The sequence below is a fragment of the Galeopterus variegatus genome, unplaced genomic scaffold, assembly GCF_000696425.1.
Source record: "Galeopterus variegatus unplaced genomic scaffold, G_variegatus-3.0.2 Scaffold1711, whole genome shotgun sequence".
NCBI classification, from domain to species: domain Eukaryota; kingdom Metazoa; phylum Chordata; class Mammalia; order Dermoptera; family Cynocephalidae; genus Galeopterus; species Galeopterus variegatus.
The window spans coordinates 48,804-71,108 of NW_007727822.1; the positions used below are offsets into that span (position 1 = coordinate 48,804).

The 22,305-nt window shown below is 51.4% G+C and overlaps 1 protein-coding gene across 1 annotated transcript in view; it reads right to left on the reverse strand.

Moving 5' to 3' along the window:
* PTK2B (protein tyrosine kinase 2 beta) overlaps positions 1–22,305 on the reverse strand; it is a 67,083-nt gene that overhangs the window by 8,654 nt on the left and 36,124 nt on the right. The window contains exons 5-23 of the mRNA XM_008578538.1: positions 19,803–19,865; positions 19,576–19,630; positions 19,011–19,151; positions 18,571–18,645; positions 17,895–17,996; positions 17,072–17,189; positions 16,506–16,545; positions 16,072–16,118; positions 15,186–15,236; positions 14,542–14,639; positions 13,711–13,795; positions 13,421–13,521; positions 12,946–13,061; positions 11,216–11,316; positions 10,832–10,921; positions 9,501–9,705; positions 6,932–7,040; positions 5,627–5,692; positions 4,178–4,303 (exon numbers count right to left, since the gene is read on the reverse strand). Coding sequence (XP_008576760.1) covers positions 4,178–4,303; positions 5,627–5,692; positions 6,932–7,040; positions 9,501–9,705; positions 10,832–10,921; positions 11,216–11,316; positions 12,946–13,061; positions 13,421–13,521; positions 13,711–13,795; positions 14,542–14,639; positions 15,186–15,236; positions 16,072–16,118; positions 16,506–16,545; positions 17,072–17,189; positions 17,895–17,996; positions 18,571–18,645; positions 19,011–19,151; positions 19,576–19,630; positions 19,803–19,865 — 1,789 coding nt within the window. The remainder of the gene's footprint in view (positions 1–4,177; positions 4,304–5,626; positions 5,693–6,931; positions 7,041–9,500; positions 9,706–10,831; positions 10,922–11,215; positions 11,317–12,945; positions 13,062–13,420; positions 13,522–13,710; positions 13,796–14,541; positions 14,640–15,185; positions 15,237–16,071; positions 16,119–16,505; positions 16,546–17,071; positions 17,190–17,894; positions 17,997–18,570; positions 18,646–19,010; positions 19,152–19,575; positions 19,631–19,802; positions 19,866–22,305) is intronic.

A 22,305-nucleotide genomic window follows, 5' to 3' on the forward strand; every position in this document is an offset into this window, starting at 1 on the left:
TTGGAATATCTGTGATTTGGTACAGATCAATTGTGAGAGATGCCTTTATAAATTGGATGTATTCAACAGGTATAGTGATTCAATGATCCAGAATAATTCTTTTATTTTTTTGTCTTTTGTCTTTTTCCGTGTCCGGCAACGGATCGCAACCCTCAGTGTTGCCCCCGTACCGGACCGGGGACCGGCAACGGGATCGCAACCCTTGGTGTTGCTCCCGCGCCTCGCTCAGCCAGTGAGCGGGAACCGGTCTGTATGTGGGATCCGAACCCTCGGGTGGGAGCGCCGCCGCGCTTCCCAAGCGGCACACTTATCCAGTGCGCCACCGGGCCGGCCCGACCAATCTAAATTTCTAATGATACTTCTCCCCATCAGTTAGGTTTCTTGCTGAAATATTCTGTGTTCATTATCTATTCAACAACTATTAATTAAGCAACAACTATTTGGCAAACATGGGTTTCAGTGCTAGGAGGGAAGTGGTTTTAAAATATATAATTGCTGTGGATTGAATGTCCACCCCAAACTCATTGCAGCTTAAACTATGTCCCCCGAAGTTCCAGGTACTGGAAACGTGGCCCCCACTGTGACAGTGTTAAGGGGTTGGGAAATCCTACTATGATAATTGAAAGGCAGGGCCTTGAAGAGGTGATTAAGTTGATGGCTTACAGATGGTCATGGGTGTGGTTCTGAGGGCTTTAAAAGGACAGCAAAAGGAAGTCTCTCTCTCTGCACTGCCATCTCACAATGTGATAACCTGTGTTGCTGAAGCCTTCACCAAGGAAGACCCTCACCAGATGCATTCCCTGGACTTTGGACTTCCCAGCCTCAGAAACTGTAAGCAGTGAATTTCATTTTCTTACAAATTACCCAGTTCAGGTATTTTGTTACATGCAACAGAAACAGATTAATACAACAATGTTTCTGTTCTCATGGGGCTGAATACACAATAGCTACATCCAGCTTTCTCAGTCTCAGCACTAATTCACATTTGGGGTCAGATAATTCTTTATTTCAGGGAGATTTCCTATGCATTGTAGGATGCTTAGCAGCAACCCTGGTTGCCCCCCACTAGATGCCTGTGGCACCTCCCCATTTATAATGAAAATGCCCCCAGACATTGCCAAATGTCCCTTCAGAGGGAAAATCACCTCAGCAGAGAACCACCAATCTAGGCCATATTTTAAGAATCAAATTTCAGAATGTAAGAGTATTTTATAATCATGAAATTGAAAAAAGTAAAATAACATTTATTTTGCAGAGGCTGATGCTTCAAAATGAGGGAATTTTAAGGCTATAAATATCCCCCGTTAAATGTCAATACCTGCAAACACAAAGATACAGCTGCCGCAGGCTACTGACAAATAATGATGAATAGGAACTAAATGTCATGAGTTCTAGATATAGTTATGAATTTCCTGGTGTAAGAAAAATGCATGGTCTGAGAAAGACTAGGGTACATACTGCTAGGATGAGTTACCAGAGCAAAGAAAATACTATATAGTTTTATAAGTTTAAGAGAAGATTTCCACCACTAAAATGCCTAGTATGCCCCAGGCCTAATATTACCAAATATTTTAACAAACACATAATGGAAGACTTATTCTGATATCTTCCAATTTCATAATAAAACTCAAGGAGAAAATGACAACTTAAAAAGATTGAATCTCTTTATGGTTGACTTTTGCTGAAATGCACCTCAGATATTCTTACCAGGCAATGAAAACTTACACTGCTGATTCCATTACACTCTTAAAAGGAATCAGGTACATATGGCTTTTTTTTTTCAATTAATTCATTTTATTTCATTTTTTGTTTGTTTTGTTTAGGCAGCCCCCAGTATGGGGATCTGAACCCTCGACCTCAGTGTTTTCAGCACCATACTCTGAGTGAGCCAACTGGCCAGCCCCACTAGTGGTGTTTAAAAATGACTCTCGCGAGCTGTGATACCTTCCAAAATTTGGCCGCTACCCGTCCCATCAGCCCTATTTCCACCTGCACATGGACCCTTCCTTGTTCCAGCCAAACAGACTCTGCATTTTCCCTGTGGTTTCCCATCACTCAGTCTGATGCCTAAGCCTCTTCCATTCTCTGCACCCCAGTTTCTTCTTGTTCAAATCTTTCCCATCCTTCTTTTTTTTTTTTTAAAGATGACCAGTAAGGGGATCTTAACCCTTGACTTGGTGGTGTCAGCACCACACTCTCCCAGGTGAGCTAACCAGCCATCCCTATATAAGGGATCTGAACCCGCGGCCTTAGTGTTATCAGCACCACACTCTCCCAAGTGAGCCATGGGCCGGCCCTCAAATCTTTCCCATCCTTCATGCCCAGCTTTAAAAGGCAGCTGGGAGGAGTTATTCTTCTCTCTAAGCTCCCTCTCTGTGGCACCCACAACTGTCTTGTTTGCATGGCAAGTGAACCTGCGCCTGACCTCCTTCTGGCTGACTGTAAGCTCTTTGAAGGCAGAACCGCCCGGTTCCCTCTTTAGCACCCAGGACAGCGCCCTATACTCGTCCTGCAAACCCTACTTTTATTGAATTTTATTATTTTAAATCTCAATCGTGAGGTCCTGCCATCCTGACTCTGATGTGGCATCCTACAGACTCCCAGATGAGTCAGGCTACAGACCCTGTCAGTAGAAGATTTTTTTGTGGGAAAATCATTTCTGAATTTTTGTTAAATGATTTCAAATGCTTTGCAGGGTGCCTATTATATACTTTTTCAGCATTCTACCTGGAAGAGACTTTCTCAGTGTTTCTGATCTATATCATAAGATGGAGTTTATATTTTTAACTTTTTTGTTTGTTTATTTAAAGAAATGCTCATTATGTTCTTTATGTGCAGATCTTCCTTATGGCAATTACTTCTAAACTCCTGACACAAAAGGTCCTTTTTCTTTCTGCACAGTTAGTCTTTATGGAACTGAATGACGTCCTCATGGAGAAGCAGAGCTTGCACAAAGGCCATGCCGCCCCTCAAACTTGCAAAATAGCTTCTTTCTATAAGAACACACTTTAGAGAAAAACTCACTAAAACTTAATTAATTGTGAATAAAGAGTAAAGGGCAGAAGGGTGGAGGAACTGAACACTACCTAAATTATAGTATATGCTTAAAAATGCAGTTTTATTATTAAGCATATACAAAGACAGAAATTGGCTAAATTAATGTAAAAGAGAAAAATGAGGTAGGTAAGGGAAAATTTTATTTCACACCAGATCTTGGTATCTGGAATTCTAAGTTGTTGTGCTCATTTCAAAATTTTATCAAATTAAGAATAATGGCACAAACGCATCTCAACGTACTTGCCTGTGTTTTCCAAATCTCCTACAATAAACATATATTTTTTTTTCCAAAAAAATTTTTAGAGTCACGTATTCCGAGCCTGAAATATCATGCATGTATGTTTACAGAGTTAGAGCTAACATAATAAGTTTTTCAGTCTGTTTTGTAATTTAGTTTAGTGAAATATATCAAGTGTTCATGGCAGCTGACCATGGGAGCCATGTGCGTTGAAGCAGATGGTTGGTGTCCATGGGCATCTGCTTAAATGCAAAGGTGTGTTTTCACATAAGACCTGACAGTCAGAAGCTAGTCCACGAAGCACTCAGGGCCTCACTAGCAGTGGCAGGTGGCTTGGCCCCCTGCTCCAGCCAATTAATGAGCTTGTATTCACACTTGCCTCTATGTTCCTTCCCATCCAGCAGCAACTTTTACAAAAGCAGCGGGAGCAGTGGCCACAAGGAAGCCTTTCCTTTGACTGAGGAGAGGTTTAGCAACCAAAGCAATCAGGCAGGAAGGCGGAGGGGGTGGAGTCTCCAGGCTCTCCTGTTCTCCAGCACCACCAGGTTGGGCTGCGTTCTGCCACACACTACCATGGACCACCCTGCCCCTGAGGCTCAGGAAAGGGAGAGGTTTTTTCACTACTAGCCACAGCATCAGTGTGGACAAGGGCAAGCCTGGGTCCAGCTGGTGTCCTCGGGAGTGGAGCCCTACTTGGCCCCTAGCCTCTGTGTGTTTACAAAGAGAGGGGAGTCACAGGGCCCCCTGGTGGCTTGGCTTGTGCATGGCAGCCTGGAGGGCACCTGCTGGGCCTGAGGACGTGGCGTTCTGCTGTCCCAGGCCACCTCCCTCCAGCATCCTCCTTCAATTCAGGCTGGGACCCAGCATGCAGAGCTGTCTTACCCGCATGCTGTGGCGCTTGAAGACATTGTGCCGGTGGAGAGGCGGGGTGTGCAGCGAGTTAACAGGAGATGGATACTCCATAGGGCTGGTGAGCGTGGGAGAGCTGGCACACAGACCCTCAGGGACCTATTCAGGAGAAGCAAAGAAGCACCAGGCACAGGGACAAGACCAGAGGGTGGACAATTAGCAGCTACAAACATGAGCACAAAGAAATGACACATGAACACGGTGGGAGACACAGGACCTGCTCTCCAGCAGCTAATAAAGAGCACAGTGTGGGCATTTCATTGGCTCTATCTAAGAGAAACGGTGGAGCAGCATGGCCTCTCGTCCACCGAACGTTCCTCCCCAGGTGCTCTGCACACAGTGGGGTCCACGTGTCACTGGCCCACTGAGACCAGGTCTTCCCCCTCAGGACTCTTTGGAAAAGAGTTTCATTTTATAGTCGTGATGCACATTGACAGATATGATTACTCACAGATATATATATATATATATATATATACACACACACATAATTATACATTAATATATATGCAATATATATAATTATGTACATAAAAATATATAATTTTTATATATATATATAATTTTAAATCACTATTTTAAAGAACACACAAGGGGATTTTTTTTTTTTTAAGGACATTGTTTCCACCTTCTGAATCAGGGCTTTTTCCTCACATGAGGAGGATTTATCTGTTAGTCTGTGGACGGCGTGTTTTGGCACCAGGGCATTTTCTTGAGAAGAAACATGACTGTGGGGCACCACCTTTCTTTAAGGAGCATGAGATAAGCTGACAGTGCCCCTATTGGTTGAGACACTCCATGTCTGAGCAGCGATACTGAGCTAAGGGATGCAAGAGAAGAAAAGAGAGGGGTCTGAGTTCCCTCTTACCTAGATGCAAGAAAGAGGCATGGGACAGAGACATTCTGTGACAGGGACCCACAGCCTTGGGAAGACATGTGGTTGGTGATAGCGGAGGCAGGAGAGAGCTCAGGTGGAAACCTGCTCTCTCTCCACTGGCCACCCAGGTTCTGGTCAGGGCCTCTGCGGGGAGCCCCGGGGAGCGACTCCAATCTCTGGAGAATGTCAACTGTCCCCAGCTCCCCGGGATTCCTCCCAGAAGGCGCTGCTCAGGGTAGGAGGCCAGGCAGGTCCGGGACATGGGGAGGTGTTGGTGGCGGACACACGAAGCAGCAGACGCAGGAGACAGATGGACTGGCCTTAAGGCAGATCTTCCTAGCTGAGGACAGCCTGGTAGAATGACATTCTTATTCTCTTAATCTGAGTTCGTGTTCTATTCTGGGTGCCAAAGAAGAGCCAACCCAGGCCAGCTCCATTCCCCGAGTGGGTGTAGGCTGCTCTTCAAAGGCACAAGAAGGAATTTCGGGAAGGACCTAGATGAGGGGTGGGCCTGAACTTTCCCGGCCCTCTGGTTACATATTTACCTGGAACTGCAGCTTGGGAGCCAGGAGGTTGGTCTGTGGAGGGGGTCTGTACTTGGGCCGGCTGGGCTGGAGAGAGAATGCAGAGATGTGTCAGTGCCATTTCTCTCCTTGAGTGAACAAAACTCACCCAGGGCAACAGCAGGTCAGAGACAGCTCAGGCTTGTCCAGAAGGAAGAAGAAACAGGGACAAAGTTACCACTAAAACCATTCTGCACCCACTTAATGAGCATCGATGACCTGCTAAGTGATGGGGAGGGACAGAGGCCAGCCTCTTGGCCCTCCTGGGGTATCGCTAATTGGAAGGGTTAAGGGTCTGTGCATGTGTAGCTCCCCTATGTGGGGACACTGCCAAACGAGCAACCAAGAGCCACAGACAGTCAGAGGGAGGAAGTCACTGAGGGCTCAGGAACTCACAGAAGCTTCGTGGAAGACATGACAACTGAGTGGGCCCTGAGGGAAGGGGCAGAACATGCCAGGCAAGAGGGACAGGTGAGAAAAGGCCTTGGAGCAGATCAGGCATTGCTGTGGACGGAATGTCTGTGTCCCCCTCAAGGGCACCTGTTAAAGCCTCAGCTCCCAATGTGATGGTGTTAGGAGGTGGGGTCTTTGGGACATGATTACACGAGGTCACAAGGGTGGAGACCCCATGATGAGATTAGTTCTTATTAGGAGAGGAAGAGAGATCAGAGCTCGATTGCTCTCTGCTGGGTGAGGACACAGTAAGAAGGAAGCCACCTGCACCCAGGAAGAGGCCCTCACCAGACACCAGCACCTTGATCTTGGACTTCCAGCCTCCAGAACTGTGAGAGATAAATGTCTGCTGTGGAAGCCACCCCATCCGTGGTCTTTTGCTGTAGCATCTCCAGCTGAGTAATACAGGCACGGTCTCTCAAAACCCACCCACATGACAGCACAGCAGTGGGGCCCTGGCCCTTAGCCCAGTGCTGCCAGGGAGGTCACAGACACAGACTGCCCCGAGGGACCCAGGACACACCCACCCACGTGTCCTTAGGGGATCTAACCCGTCCCTACAAAACTCCTAGGAAAAAAGTGCCCAGCCTCTCAAGAAAAACTTTTGGGGGTGCTTCTTGCCTCAGTCGCCCCACAAAGTGTCTGCTGTCTCAGATGCCACCTGCTGGGACACTGGTGTGACAGGGCTGAGTTCAGTGCTGATGGATGGTTGGGTAGAAGGGCTGAGAGAGGATTGTGGGGGAGCATCCTGCTTATGCTAAGGTGGGAGTGGGTCACAAAGGGACCTGGCTCTGCTGTGACTCATGGGACCGATGAGACCAGGGCTTGGCTAACCTTGGGTGGGGGTTCCTGGAAGGTGGTGGGCTCCAAGATTTTGGGGGGTCGGTAGCGAGCGTTCCTTTCTTGCTCTATAGCAATGTCCTTCTCCATCTGATAAATGTCACTGCCAAGAGGTCAGGTCAGACAAGGAGAGAGAAACAAGGTCAGAGTTATATGCATCTCGGGGGCTCCTTGGAGAGACAGTCCCAGCCCAAGCTGGCAGCAGAAGCCTGCCTGCAGCCCCGCCTCCCCTGCGCTTGCCCTCCTGCACCTGCTATTGATGCTGGTGCCCTGTGGAGACTTCCAAAGTCCCAGCCAACTTCACGACCCAGGCCTATGTCTCTCATCTCCTGCATCTCATTATACATCCCACCAATGCATCCAGGTGTGTGCTGACGGGGGCTGTGGGTTCACTCCCAGGTTAGCTGTGTCACGACCCAGGCCTATGTCTCTCATCTCCTGCATCTCATTATACATCCCACCAATGCATCCGGGTGTGTGCTGACGGGGGCTGTGGGTTCACTCCCAGGTTAGCTGTGTGTGTGCCTCTGGCCTTTCTTACCCAATCCAGTGCTCCTTAACCTGGGAATGACAGACCTCAGAGGACTCTGGAATTATTGCAGGGGGTCCATGAATCCATGAATCCATAGTACCAAGTATTACGCACTATTGAATATATAATACTTGATACTGCATTTTCAAATGTATGTGCCTTATATTGTGTGTCATAAAAATTAATGACAGCTGACTTCATTTAGGTGGTCAAAGGATTCTAAGAGTGTAGCTATTGTTTCATAGAAGAATTCTCAAAATTTGACATTAAAAAGGCCTTTCCTATCCCAAAAGATTGGGATACACTGATCAAATTGTTTCCTAACTCTAAAGGAGGGACTGTCAGGCTGTGGCTTGAGGCAGCCTCCTGGGGTCTTCTGGGTCTTTGAGTGTCCTTCAGATCACAACAGAACAGCCTGCTCATAATCCCATCCATGGCAGGGGGCTGGCAGGGTGCCTCTGGTGGGGGGCAACTGTTATAGCTCCCCACAGTTCTCCCAGCCTCATCACCCCAGAGCTTTTGCCCTCTCCAATTACATCTTTCAAATACTTTTCTCCTGGAGCCCGTTGGCTTCTCAAATCTCCCTTACGAGGGACCAACAGAGGCATCCAGAATTAGTTGTCAATGAAGAGACACACAGGGGCAGAGAGACTTTCTAAGCCGGACATTTTGCAGACCATGTCAAAGTCCCTGCCTCACAAAAAATGGGGGGTCATCCCCAGTGCCCTGGCCTGGGAATTCCCAGCACCAGCCTGGGGCTGCCTCTACATGAGGCAGTTTCTGGGGGCTATTTTCTTGTCCTCAAAAGAAATGCCAGTGTGTTAACTATATCATTTAAGTTTACAGTGTTTAAAGTTAATTAAGCATGAGATTCCCTAAAGCAGGGGTCAGTAAATGACAGCCCACCAGACAATCCAGCCCCTACCTATTTTTGCATGGTCCCAAACTAAGAATGGCTTTTGTACTTTTTAATGACTGAAAACAAATAAAAAGAAGAAAAATATTTTACGACTCATAAGAATTAAGTGAAATTCAAATTTCAGTGTTCACAAATAAAGTTTTATTGGAACACAGCATTGTTTATTATTGTTCTCAAGCTACAATGGCAGACTTGAGTCATTTCGACAGACACTTGTATGGCCTGCAAAGCCCCCCAAATTTACTATCTGGCTCTTTACAGAAAATGCTTGCTGACCCCCACCTTAAAGGAAGCCAAAAGAAGTCAGACCACCCATGGGAGAGCTGATGACAGGCATGCTACCTGGAAAACGGAGGACCCCAAACCTCTAAAATGGACAAAACCCTCGCCAGTGACCTCTCAGGACCCAGGGAATCATGGCTTCCAGGCACAGAGAAGGATCTGACCCTCAGACCCCTGACCCCCATTCAAAAGGGAGAGTCTTGATAGGTCAAAAATGACCCCCCTCCTTGCTATCTGGGAGGAAAGACCAAAGTCTAGAGGAGAGGTGAGAGGGCACCGTGGGAAAGCAGGTGGCATGTCCCAAACTCCACAAAGCGCACAGACCCCTCAAGGAAAGTCTTGTGGTCAGTCTTGTAATTCAAACCTAACAAATACCTTCTGAGCACAAACTGTGAGTAAGGCACTGTGCTCGGGTTTGAGAGACGCCCAGATGAGTAAGGCTTCCCCAGGCTGGCCTTGTCTCTGAGCTCATATCTGACAGTGACCTTGGTCTTGACCTCCTGTCCTGCGATAGAGTTACTGAGCGCCTATGTACTGAGTGTCTGGCATGGTGCTTCTGCTGGAAGTATCGACCGATTGCACCTGGATACCTGGCTCGGTGTTGGTCAGGAGGGAGGTCTGGGTGCAAGTCCCAGCCCCGTTTGTCACTGCCTTTGCTGAGTCCCCCACTCTGTGCCTGAACTGTGTCCTCCACAAGGTGGGAACAAGGACATGGGCTGCAGAGAGTGGTGAGACCTGACCACATCTCGTTTAGGGAAGCACACTGCCAACCTCTCAGTGCCGCTGCACGGGAGCAGTCCCTCTGCCCGCAGCCCCCGCCCCACGCTCACCTGAGGCTGCACACGAGCTCCGTGAAGCGGGGCCGGTCACTGGGGTCATAGTCCCAGCAGCGCGTCATGAGGGTGTATAGGATAGGTGGACAGAGGTCAGGCTTGGGCAGCCGGTCTCCTTTTTCCAGCACCCCGATGACATCCTTGTTCTCTAGCCAGAAGAAAGGCTGCTTCCCAAAGCTCAGGATCTCCCACATGCACACGGCTGAGGGCAGAAGAGGAGGACTCAGGCCCCGTGCTGGGCCACCCTCCCCAGGAGCAGAAGCGGCAATCAGCACGTCCCGGCCAGGAGGAGCTCTGGTTTTGTCTGGCCTCCTCCTCCAGCAGCCTGGGGGTCTTGCCCACAATGGTGGTCCACCCAAAGAACCAACAACCTACATCTGTAGTAAACAAACTTAGGCCCCCTTCCTAGACCCCTTCAACATGGAGTTGTTAGTGTTCTCTGGGGTCAGGAGGCGGCCGTCAAAGACACATCTCTGGGACCACCAGTGACTTCTCTTAGGAGGGAGGGAAGCCCCTATCAGAAAGCTGGAGTTGAACAGCTGCCACCAGAAGCCCCTGACCTGGAGTGGGGGAGGCCCCCCAAGGCTGTGGCCATGCCCCCCCACCCCCATCCACAACCAGGCCAGCGATGGAGCCAGCCGTGGGCCAGCCCTGCCCCATCCTACCACTCCACAACATCTTAGAATGTAAAATAAATAAATAGGTAAATAAACAAATGAATCAATCAATCAATCAATAGAAGAAAGCTGGAGTTGGAAGCCTAGTGCCAACACTGTCTGAGCCTCAGTCTCCTTATCTGGAAAATGGGAGAGATGATCATGAGATTTTCCTGGGTTGGCTGTGGGAGAACTGAGTGGGAAAATCTACAGGACTGTGTTCTGTAAGGGGCTGTCCCTCCACACCGGCTCCGCATGGGAGAGATGATCATGAGATTTTCCTGGGTTGGCTGTGGGAGAACTGAGTGGGAAAATCTGCAGGACTGTGTTCTGTAAGGGGCTGTCCCTCCACACCGGCTCCGTCTCTCTACTCTATGCACCTCCTTCTTAGAAACAACCTCTGAGCTCTGTCTTTGGGGATCTCCTCTGGGGTGTCTCCCCTTTAGTCCTCAGGGCTGCATGGTGGATTACATACTCATCGCAAGAGCCTCTTCCAGGAAGATGGCCCGACACTGCCCAGGCCAGCCCTTAGCCCGTCACCCCAACCCACCACTGGCTTCCCCAGCCCTGAGGCTTCTCAGTGACCCCAGCAAAACAGAGCCCTGGGAACCTGGGGGTGTTGGGAGGGGAGAATCTGACCCCGTTTCCTCACCCTCCTGTGTTGCCACTCACCAAACATCCAGACGTCGCTGGCAGTCGTGAAGCGGCGGAAGTTGATGGACTCGGGGGACATCCATTTGATGGGGAGGCGAGTCACAGAGGCTTTGGGCAGTCAAAGAGGTTAGCAGGAGTTATGTAGGGAAGAAAGATCAGAATCACCCACAAATACAGCCTCCCCTCCGGAGACCCTAGGTCCCGGGCCGCCGGCCGTAGGCTTCTTTGGGCAGTCAAAGAGGTTAGCAGGAGTTATGTAGGGAAGAAAGATCAGAATCACCCACAGATACAGCCTCCCCTCCGGAGACCCTAGGTCCCGGGCCGCCGGCCGTAGGCTTCCTTTTTCTGGGCTTTTGGCTTCAGCGAGCCCTTCAAGGGCAAAGCAGAGCTGGGAGCTGTCACCTTTGTAGTAGTCCTCTTCCTCAATGTACCGGGACAGGCCGAAGTCCCCCAGCTTCACACACTCAGGAGAGGCCACCAGGATGTTCCGGACGGCAATGTCCCTGGAAGAAGGGTGTCAAGACCAGGGTGAGGCGCTGCCACTGTGGGAGCAGGAACTCTTCAGAGAGACAGAGGGACAGATGGACAGAAGAGTGCTGCCCAGGGACCCAGCCTCCGGAGCAAAATCAGGCAGCCTCTGTCGGTCACTGTCCCCCCTGGGGGGTCCTATAAAGCCCAGCTCGGGGGGGAGCCAGGGCGGCCCCTCTGTGCCCAACACAAGCGGACCCTCTGTCGTGGCCTCCTTGTCACTGCAGGACTCTGTCACTCAGCAGCTCTTCCCACGAGTCTCCAACTTGAAGCCTGGCTTGGGTTCCCAGGACTTGCTGCACACACTTCTGTGCTGTTGGCCAGGCAGTCCCGGCTGCTGGGAGGTGTCATCCTGCTGGTTTTGCAGGGATGAGCCCCCACCTCTTCCCTGGTCACAATTCTCCCCTCCCCTTATACCACAGGCACAGCTGTGGCAGCAGCATAACTAACTTTGGTGGAGCAGGTAGGATCCCAGGATCCTACATGTGACTACGTGCCCTGAGCCCCGGCACACAGTCTCTCAGAACCCCCCGGTACAGGCGAGGAGGCAGGAGCACAGGGAGTTGCAGGAATGGGCCCCGCAGGTATGGGCCCTACAGGTTACTGGCAGGAGAAGGGTCGGCCCAGGCAGCCTGAGTGCAGAGCCGCCTCTCACCCCTCGCAGGGGGAGCACCACTGACTCGGTTTACCTCATGTTCTGGCATCACTCCCAACCCCACACCACTTTCCCTGCTTGCTTCCCACAGGAAGGCTTCACTCTTTAATGTTTGCTTTTGTTTACTGAAAAGATGACTTGAAAGCATGGCAACTTCAAATAAACAATCAGGGATTGTTTATTTCTACGATCTGTCATCTACAATCACACCACCTCAGCCCGTGACCATCGATGCCACACGTTTGACCCTCAGGCTAGAATATGAGCCTCATGGGGAAAAGGGGGCTTGCCCATTTAAACCATCACCTCGTCCTGGAGCCTAGGACGGTGCCTGGCACTGAGTGGGAGTTCCATGACATTTGTTGAGTGACAGAACGGACGCCTGTTCGTACCCCCAGCACGGCTTTGCAGAGGCTCAGGCATGAGGCCACGCAGCAGATGGCAATGGTGGGGTAAGCACCCCGCTGCTGTCTCCCCCAGGAGTCACGTTCCAGGGCAGGAACCTCCTTGCAGGGGATGGGAACAGAGCAAGGTGGAGCAGGGGCCAACTCCACAGCCACCGGGAGGACAGGACGCAGCAGCCCGAGGGTGCTGGGAAACCAGGGCTGCGTCTGGGCCCAGACCCCAGGATCTTCCCGGTGCTGCTCTAGCCTAGTCCCTCCTTCCTGGGCCACACGTCACCAGGTGGTGAGCTGGAGGAGAGTGAGCCTGAGCAGGGCGGGAAGCTACTTCCCGGTACCCACAGCAGAAGGGCTGGAAGACATTGAGCTACAAGCAGACACCTCGGGCTTCAGAGTTACTCTTAACAGTCCTGTGCAGCACACACGGCTATTTTAACTTGACAGATGAGGCAACAGGCTCCGAGAGGTTGCTCAGGGCTCTATGTTGCTGCGACTGGCAGGGTCAACTCCAGGATCCCAACACTGGCCCATGCACTCCCTTCCCATACCTGTGCACACAGTTGATGCTCTCCAGGTAGGCCATGGCTTTGCATATCTGCAGCGAGTACAGGACGAGGGTGAGCACCTTCAGGGAGTTCTTGTTTCGCTCCAGGTAGTGGCCCAGCTGAGGGAAGAGGAGGTACCATCAAGACCCCCGGTGCCACTCCTGTACGGAGCCAGTGGGACAGGAGGGCAACCCCAAAGCTGGCAGCATGTCCCAGTCATCTCTGCACACAGGCCTCTGGGTTGTTTCAGCTGAATCCAGAAGGCGGGGTGAGCGGAGGAAGGGCCCCTCGCTCTAAGTGCCTCCCACTGGGTGCCTGCTCGTGTGTGGCCCGATTGTCATCCCAGTGTCCCCTCAGTGCACCTCCAGCTCACCTCCCCGTAGGGATACAGTTCCATGATGATCCAGGTGGGCTCCTCTTCGATGATGCCAATCAGCTTCACAATGTGCGGGTGGTCGAGATTCCACCTCCAGCTCACCTCCCCGTAGGGATACAGTTCCATGATGATCCAGGTGGGCTCCTCTTCAATGATACCAATCAGCTTCACAATGTGCGGGTGGTCAAGATTTTTCATAATCACTGCAGTGGGGGCAAGGGGGAGGGCCGGGGAGGCTCAGAGTCTGTACTGTCCCCACAGGGAGAAGCCGGGAGCAAATCCTCCTTCAGCACGGTGCAGGCACTGCTCACGCTTCCTGCTCCTGGGTTGCTGGCCCCCTCCCACCTTGGAGTCCTGGGAGGTCTCGGGGTCCCTCCCTAGGGGACGCCTACCTGCCTCGCTCATGAACTTCTCCTTGCTATCAAGAGTGCAGTCTTCCTTGCAGGTCTTGACGGCCACATTGATTTTCTCCCCTTTCTGCAACAAGAGAGTGTTGAGGGCCCTTTGGTCCCACCTAGTGCTCAAAAGAGTGTCCCCTCCCGGGGTCACCGTAGCCATCCTCTGACTTTGCCACCAGTCGACTCCCCCTCTCACTCCCCACTACCTTTTTTCTCGATCAGGATCAGGCTGTGTTACAACTGGGAAAGGCTGTAGAGATCAGAGAACTCAAGCCCCTGGCTGTCTGGATGACACTGAGGCTGAGGGTCACAGGGTCTGCCCAAAGTCAGCAGGTGGGTTGTGAAGCAGCTGCCCGGCCATCGCCAGACGCGGGGTCCAGGCCACTTTCTCTCCCTTTATTGCTGGGCTTTAAACTCTTGCTGCCCATTCCTGCATCTGCCTTTCCCTGGAGCCTGCTAGAAGCACGACCACACGCGCAAACCTTGCTCTGCCCCTCAGGGCCTCAAGACCAGCTCCCGCCTTGGATCCTGCGTTTCTCTTCTCAGAACTGGACCTTGATCCCGCCTCCCCCCCTGTGTTCCCCCACCAAGAGGTGGCGGCCCTCCTCCAGGTCCTGCCTCTATTTCAGTCCCTAGGATTTTGCTACCCTTCCTAGAAATGCCTCTCGTCGCCATCACACCCTGAGTATTACATGAATCTCACATGCAAAGTGGATGAGGATGCACCGCGTCATGGCTGCCACCTCCACTCCACTAAGATTGGAGCCCTTGCCTCACCCTACAGACCAGCACACGAGGAGCATCAGGGAGGAGTCTGGAACTCACGTGATTTGTGTAGACACCTTCGTAGACCTCCCCAAAAAAGCCTTCGCCAAGAATACGATTCAGAACCACATCTTCGCGGGTAACTCCATACTGTGGACCTGCACAGATGCAGAAAACAGAGTCCCAGGGCACAGAGACCAGCGGGCATCCCCTGGGGAACCCAACTGTCTACAGAACCTAAAGCCAGGTGTCACCAGAAGATGCAGAAAACAGAGTCCCAGGGCACAGAGACCAGCGGGCATCCCCTGGGGAACCCAACTATCTACAGAACCTAAAGCCAGGTGTCACCAGACCCCCCAACACCACCTCAGCCAAGATCCAGGGGCTGGGCTGGGCAAGGGGATCTACAAGGTTCCACTGTCTCAGGCACAGGGAAGAGCCATCACCCCGTTCCCTCTGAACGCTCAGTCCTAGGTCCACGCTCTTAGAACCCCACAGCTCCACAGGCAAACAGAGGTCAATCAGGATCGGGGAAGAAAGAGCGATCCCAGCTTTCAGATCCAGGGCGCCTCGGTCTGCCCGTCAGAGCCACATGGGGGAGCACAAAGGAGGGACAGAATGCTCCCTGTGGTGTCACACAAGTGCATGTGACGTCACTTCTCAGGGCCCTGACTGTGGTTGTGGTGGTGGGGTCAAGGACCTACCTCCAGGCCTCCGCAGGGTCTCATCAGGAATCTCCGCATAGATGTCTGACTCTGGAACGACAGGAAGACGCCCATCCCATGGACAAGATGCCCTCAGTGGGCCCTGTCAGGAACCAGCGTGTGGCTCCCACCCCAGAGGCCAGTGGAGCCGAAGCGGGGTGGAGGGGGTGGAAGCCAGCCGAGCCCTGGCTCCCGTCCCGGGGTTCAGAGCGGCCACAGAGCCTCGGGTGCCTTGGCCTGAGTTCCTGCTCATTATTTAGGACAAATTGGTTACTCTCCCTTAAGCTCAGTTTCCCTTTCCGTGACATGAATGTTTCTGGGGAATGCTGTAAAGATGGAATAAAATAATACCTGCTATGTGTTTAACACAGTTACAGGCTTAATGTTTGTGTCCCCCCCAAATTCACATGCTGAAGCCCCAATCCCTGATATGACTATACTGGGGGTGGGTGGGTGTTGGCAGGTGATTCCCAGGATGGGACTGGTGCCCTTATAAGAAGAGAAAGAGAGACCAGAGCTCTGTCTGTCTTCACCATGTGAGGACACAGAGAGGACTGGCCATCGCACACCGCGAAGAGAGATCTCACCAGATGCACAATCTGCCGGCACCTGGGTTTGTACTTCTAGAACTGTGAGAAACAAATGTCTATTTTTGAGCCACGCAGTCTATGGTATTTTGTGCTGGCAGCCTGAGCTAAGAGAAGCGTGGTGCCGTGTACTAACTACTCAGTACACATTAGCTATCATGATTAATGATATTTTAAAACCATCATTAAGAAGTGACGGGGAAGGACATTTTTCTGTGATTGGGAAGGACCCCTGGGCAATGTCACCAGCACAGGCAGAGCGAGGCTCTGGGCACAGGCGGAGGATGAGGTGGGCTTACCTATGCTGCAGCTTTCGGAGAGGTGGGACCGCCGAGCCTCCAGGTTTCTGCAGGAGGTGGGGGCAGGAGCCAGGTGAGCTCAGAGCCTGGCAGTGTTCCCCTGGTCGCCTCGGCCCACCCTCCCCACCTGCCTTGTCTGGGGACGCAGCCCATCCTAGCTGGCAATAACCTGGGAGCACAGCCCAGGCTGCCGGGGGGGTGGGAGAAGGACGGCAGTGATCCTCTCAGGATAAGGCCAGGTGGCATCAGGGCACGGGAATATTCCTGCAGGTATTTACTGCAGGGGGAAAATCATCCTTGTGAAATGCTGGGACTCTGGTGTTCTGGGGCCCAGAAGCCGGGAAGTACAGCGTTGGGGGCTCCCTGTTTGCTCTTCCTCTGTTGCAGCACAGGCTGAGCTCAGGGCCCTGCCCTGGCCTCCCCGGGGTACTCACAGCATGGGGATCTGGGGCAGGCTGTTCCGCTTCTCACCATCTGCGGGGAGAGACGGTAGGGGTTGGAGCCAGCGAGTCCAGGTCCTGGGGGCAGTGGATGGCCAGCCTCCTGCTCCTACAAGGAGTCCCCTCCCTGCCATTCTGTCCTCTCTTGGCATCAGAGTGGAAGCCGGGTCGGCCACGGGCTAGAACTGGAATCCTCTCTGGAGGTTTCCTTCTGACATTGTTCCCAATCTCCCGGACCCCTGCCTCCTGATTCCGACCCCCAAAGCAGAATGCACACACAGGAGGGACCAGCCATGTTCCAGCAATAGCTCTGATCTCCCTGGGGCACCAACCGCCTCTTCTCCAGACCCGTCTCTGTGCGGCCCTTGACCAGCAGGGCCGGGGGAGACGGGCCAGCCCGGGCCCTGCAGCTGACAAGCCAAGATGGGTCCGCAGGAAGTGTCTGGGGGACTGCACGAGCCTCTCTCACACCGCTAAAGCCTCTTCATTCACCCTCTGCCTCTGGGGGCCTGCTCAGCTGCGCTGCCATCTGGTCTGGCCCCCCTCCAGGGGAAGCCCACCTTTCTTGGGATGAAGGATGAGAGAGCCTTTGTGCTCCCCCTGCAGCCGGCAGTAACCGTCGATGAGGTCAGCCATATTCTCAGCCTCCGCCAGGGACGACGTTTTGATGGACAAGGACTGCAGACAAGAGCCCAGGCGAGGATGAGACCCCAGGGCCTTGGCGAGAGTCTGCCCCGCAGGACCCCTGCCACCCACCGCCCGCCGGGGGCCGCGCACACCCCTTCCGGGCTCTGTTCGCCTTCCCTGTGGCCACCAGGGGGCATGCTCGCCACCCTCCCAACTGGACGCCCCAAGCTCTGGGGGCCCTTTTCAGGTCGCTCTTATTTTGGTCTCTGAATGCACAGCACCACGCCTTGTACCTAGTAGGTGCTCAATGTGCAAAAGCAGAAACAGAAAAGGGAAGAGAGAGGGAGTGGAGCAGGGGACAGGGGAAGGAAGGCGAGATAGACAAATGCTCTGCAGCCTGAGCTCTCTCTGCCACAAAAAGCCTGTGTTCCTAAGGTCTTGATTCCTGAGTCGTCGTTCACTGGGTAAAAGTTAGTCCTCTGATCTGTACCTGATTTCTCGTCACCTTGACCTACCCTAAAAACTTTTCCAACTTCTTTCCTGACGTTTTTTAAAAATCACGTTGTTTCCTGGATTGCCTTATAATCTATTATCATTATGGTACCTTCCTTGTCTAAGTGCTGGGTGCAGTTTCCTTAACAAGATCCCAAAGGCCAGGGATCCCGGCTTCCTGCCCACCCTGGCTAGTCAGGCTGAGCAAGAACTCTCAACCTGCAGCCGTGCCCTGCAGAGCTTGCAGGCCCCCGAGACGCTCACCTGGGGGGCCCCTTCGATGCCCAGCTGCAGGACTGCCTGGCCCTCCTCCAGTGGAAGACACCTGATGGACTTGATCTGCTTGAACTCAGCCAGGCAGGTGGGCTGTGGGAAAGGAAGGGAACCACACAGCTGGGATCGGGCCATAGATTGGTCAGTATGGGGGGTGGGCAGGAGGAACCGGGAGTCTTTTTGTGGGACTAAGAAGGAATGAAAGACTATTACATCTGGAAGCATCATCTAGCCCAAGCACCTCACTTTGCAGAAGAGGAAACGAGGTCAGAAGAAAGCCAGGACTTGCCCAAGGTCATAGCCCAAGCTGATGGTAGAGCCAGGACTGGACACGTCCCCCAGGCAACTCACTGTCTCATTTTGCCACAGAAAGAGCAACTCTTGCAGCTGGCCAAGGAAAGTCATAACAGCTTCCTTCTCTCCCCTCCGCACCCCTGCTTCTGTGCAGAGCATGGTCACAGGGAAGTGAAGAGCCATCTGCCCCATGCTGCTATCCCCAGACTCTCTCTCTGCAGCCACGCACACCAGCGCATGGCTTTACAAGGTCTCTGCTCCCAGCAGTGGGATGAGAAGGACCAACGGGCCAGACAGGAAGGAGGCAGGAGAAGGGGAAAGAGCTCTAAGCCTGGGCTGGGGCTGGGGGTGGGCTGCCCCTGTTTCCCTCTACCTTTGCATCTTGACTTGTCAGCTGGCGGATGCCTTTAGGGCCAATGACCAGGTCCACAGTAATGTTCCATCCTTGCTGGAATACAAGAAGAGAGGGGACTGTTGCTCCAGTTCTGTCCACCCCACATTTCAGAAATGTGAAGAACAGCTCACGAAGCTAGACATGGGCCACTGTATCTTGGGCCCTCTAGCTCCTTCCACCCTGAACCCCAGGCTTACCCACGGCCCCTCCCAACACCCTGCCCACCTCCCCGGGTGGAGGCCAGCATCTCAGCTCCTTGCTGCCAGCAGGCGAGTTGGCACTAGCTCCCCCAGGCAGCTTGGCCTGCAAAGCTCACTGTCTGAGAACCTCCAGCCTCCCCCACCCCGGATGGCCTCTGGCCCCTTTCCCAAGAAGCCTGGGACCCAGGTCAGGGGGAGGCCGAGGGGAGCTGTCATTACGATGAGCTCGCAGCGGTAGGTCTCCTGGTCGATGTTGGCAAAGCCGGCAAGGGTATTGAAGAACTTCCTGACACACTCCTCCTCCTTGAGTGACGCGTACTGCTGGAACGTCTGCTGGATCATCTTCCGGAACTGCTTGGGCTGGGGAAGACATGGGCCACGGTGAGCCAGACCTACTCCTTGGAACTTGGATCCCTTCCCCGAGGGTCCCACTGAAAGGCTGCCCACTGCTGGACGTTGGTCCCCAGAGCTGTGGCCACCAGAGCAGCAGTGATCTATCACCCCAAGCCCACATCCGTCATCTCAAGGAGGATCTCCATAGCCCAATGAGGGAGGGGAGGTGGCCGCCTGGTGCTCAGGCCACACAGCTAAGAAGCTCATCTCATCCTGATTCTCCAGCACAGAAAGGGCCCCCGGATGCACTTGGCTGTCCTGCATCCAGATGGCCCAAGGCAGCGCAGGGGCCCTGGCTTCTCTCAGTATCCTCAGCCTGGTCCCTCCATCTCTAGTCCTGGGGATCAGCACTAAGGGGTTCTTCTGGGCCCTCGCCCACTGGGGTTCTCACCTTTAAGTTCTCTTGCATTTGCTTTGGGAAAAACAGGTCCAGCCCCACTTCCTTTCTGAAAGAAGGGAAACGAAGGCAGCATTTGACCCCCTCACTTCCATCCCAGGACCCCGGCCAGTCGGGAAAAGGTGAGAGGGTGTGGGGAGAGGGACCCTGCCTGGCTCTGGTCTGCAGGGCACTGGAGAAGAGGAAGGGAGGAGGGGTGGCGGGCAGACCCCGAGACTTACTCCAGGAGCTCGAAGTTGGACTTCTTGTCAAGTGCGTTGTGGGGCATGTCCTTGAAGAACCGCCTGGAAAGAGAGAAGGTGTGGAGAGGAGGGCTGATGGCTGGAGACCGGGGCACCCATGACCCCTGTACCTGCCTGATGTGGGAATTGCCGGGAGGGGAAAAGTTAGGAGAGTCATGCAATGTGATATTTAGGAATCTGTGAGGAAGAGGAAAACCCGCGAATTTCATTCCTAGAGAAGAATCCAGCCTTGTGCTCTGGGAGACCCAGCTCCAGGACTGCCACGTGTTAGGCCCTATCTGTGGCCTCTAGAAATGACCAAGGCGTTCAAGGCTCACACCGTCACCCTAGGAACACTGCTTCACCTTCAGGTCCTGTGTTCCCTTTCTGATTTCTTTTTCCCTTATTTGCTGTCTCTGAAATTTTATATGTGTGTAGGTTTGTGTGTTTATTTAAAGAATTATTCAACATAGTACGTATAAAAGCTTTAGGACTTACAGTACAGAAGAAAATAAAAATAATCCATTGTCCTACCAACAGAGGTGACATCTATTAATATTTCATGCATATTCTTTAAGTCCCATGTTCCCTAAAAATGTATGTTTTGATGAAGACTTTCACGTATTATTTATTTGTAGCAACTGTGTTTTAAGCTGAGATCAAATTGTTAATGTCCCCATATGCACCAGCTTCCTTCCCTGTCTGGGTTACTGTGTCTAGTAATTTCATTGACTGTTGCAGACATTGTCCTTCTCGTGATTGTGCATTAAAGTACAGATGGTCCCTGGCTTACAGGTTGAACTTACAATTTTTTGGCCTTATGATGAGTTTATGGGACACAATCCCATTGTAAATTGAGGAGCATCTGTAATTCAGTGGTCCTTTAAACCCAGGTGTCCTTGTAGACATCTGGCAACAGTTTTGTGCTAATACTATAAGCAGAGAGAGGCAAGTAGCTTATGATTAAAAAGTAGTAAATTTAGATAGTTCACTATGTTTAGAAAATAGGAAGGCTAAATCCTCACTTCATATTCTATTTATCTAGAATACTTATTCTTGATGGATAAAAGGATAAATGGAAACAGTAAAACCATTTTAAAACTAGAAAGAAATCTAGGAAAATATTTCCAAATCATTGGGCCAAAAAGAACATCTAAAGCATAAAATTATAGAAGACATCCCCAATACAAACTTAAAACATACAATGTTATATTCTTAACAATTTCTAACGAATGGTGTCTTTGAATATATTGTCAAGCAAAATAAGTAGTTATCTCTTAACAAATATGGTTTCAGTTTTAGAAACAATAAATGCATTAGAAAAAAATCAGCATGCACCTACCTTGTAAATGGATGTTAATCCCTGGTTAATTGAATTCCAGGTAATTTTAGGAATTTATTTTTCTTTTCTACATGTGCTGAATATTCCACATTAAATAAGTATTATCTGTTTTACTTGAAAAAAATCAAACGCAGTGAATTTAGCCCAGTCATCATAACATAAACCTTCTGGGCTCAATACCTGCCGAGGTGACCTGCCCCATAGCCACATATCAATGTGGTGGAAAGTCCTTCTTTCCCGTATCTTCCTCTGATTGGGCCCCTGGAGCTACAGAGACTAAGTTTCACCCCTTTCTCAGATGTCATATATTTGAAGGCGATTATTTTATCATGACCTTCCTCTGTGTTTCCCCGTTTGCTTCCCTCCCTAACCCCCAGTACACATGCACAAGCTCATAATCCTCAGTACTTGAGCAGTTTCACTTAGATGCAAATAAGAATGAACAGGAATGGAGTGGAGGGGGGAGAAAGCGGCCTGAGAAGACAAGTGGTCTGTCCAGGCAGGGCAGGCTGAGTTTGTTTAAAATGCCACAGGTGGGAATGGTGCGGAGGCAGAAGACAAAAAGTCTCTAATATAAAAATTTTCTTACAGAATTCAGAATGAGTACATTTAAGTGAGTTTTAATGACTAATAACATTTTATGACGGCTCAGTCAATATTGCTAAATTTTGTCTTATAATATCGAATATATATATACGTTTTGGTTTTTGGCAGATAGCTGGTAAGGGGATCTGAACCCTTGACCTTGGTGTTAGAACGCCACGCTCCAAACCACGGAGCTCATCAGCCAGCTTCTAAAAGATGCAAGGAGAGCACAACTTACAACACGTTAAATAAAATAGGGCTAGAAGGAGATAACAAAATGCGATAAAGAATGTGGCAAACACGCGGTAGTACTGTAGATGTTTTCACTGAGTATAGGTTTGGGGTTTGGTTGTCCTGGCTGCCAGGGTTACAGATAAAAGATCTCATTTAAGGGCCAGCCGTGGCTCACTCGGGAGAGTGTGGTGCTGACAACCCCAAGTCAAGGGTTAAGATCCCCTTCCTGGTCATCTTTTAAGAAAAAAAAAAAAATCTCATTTAGCAAGTGCAAATATTTGCCATAAATGAGGGATTTTGTTACTGAAATTAAAATGTTTGGAAAGCCACTGATTAAACGAA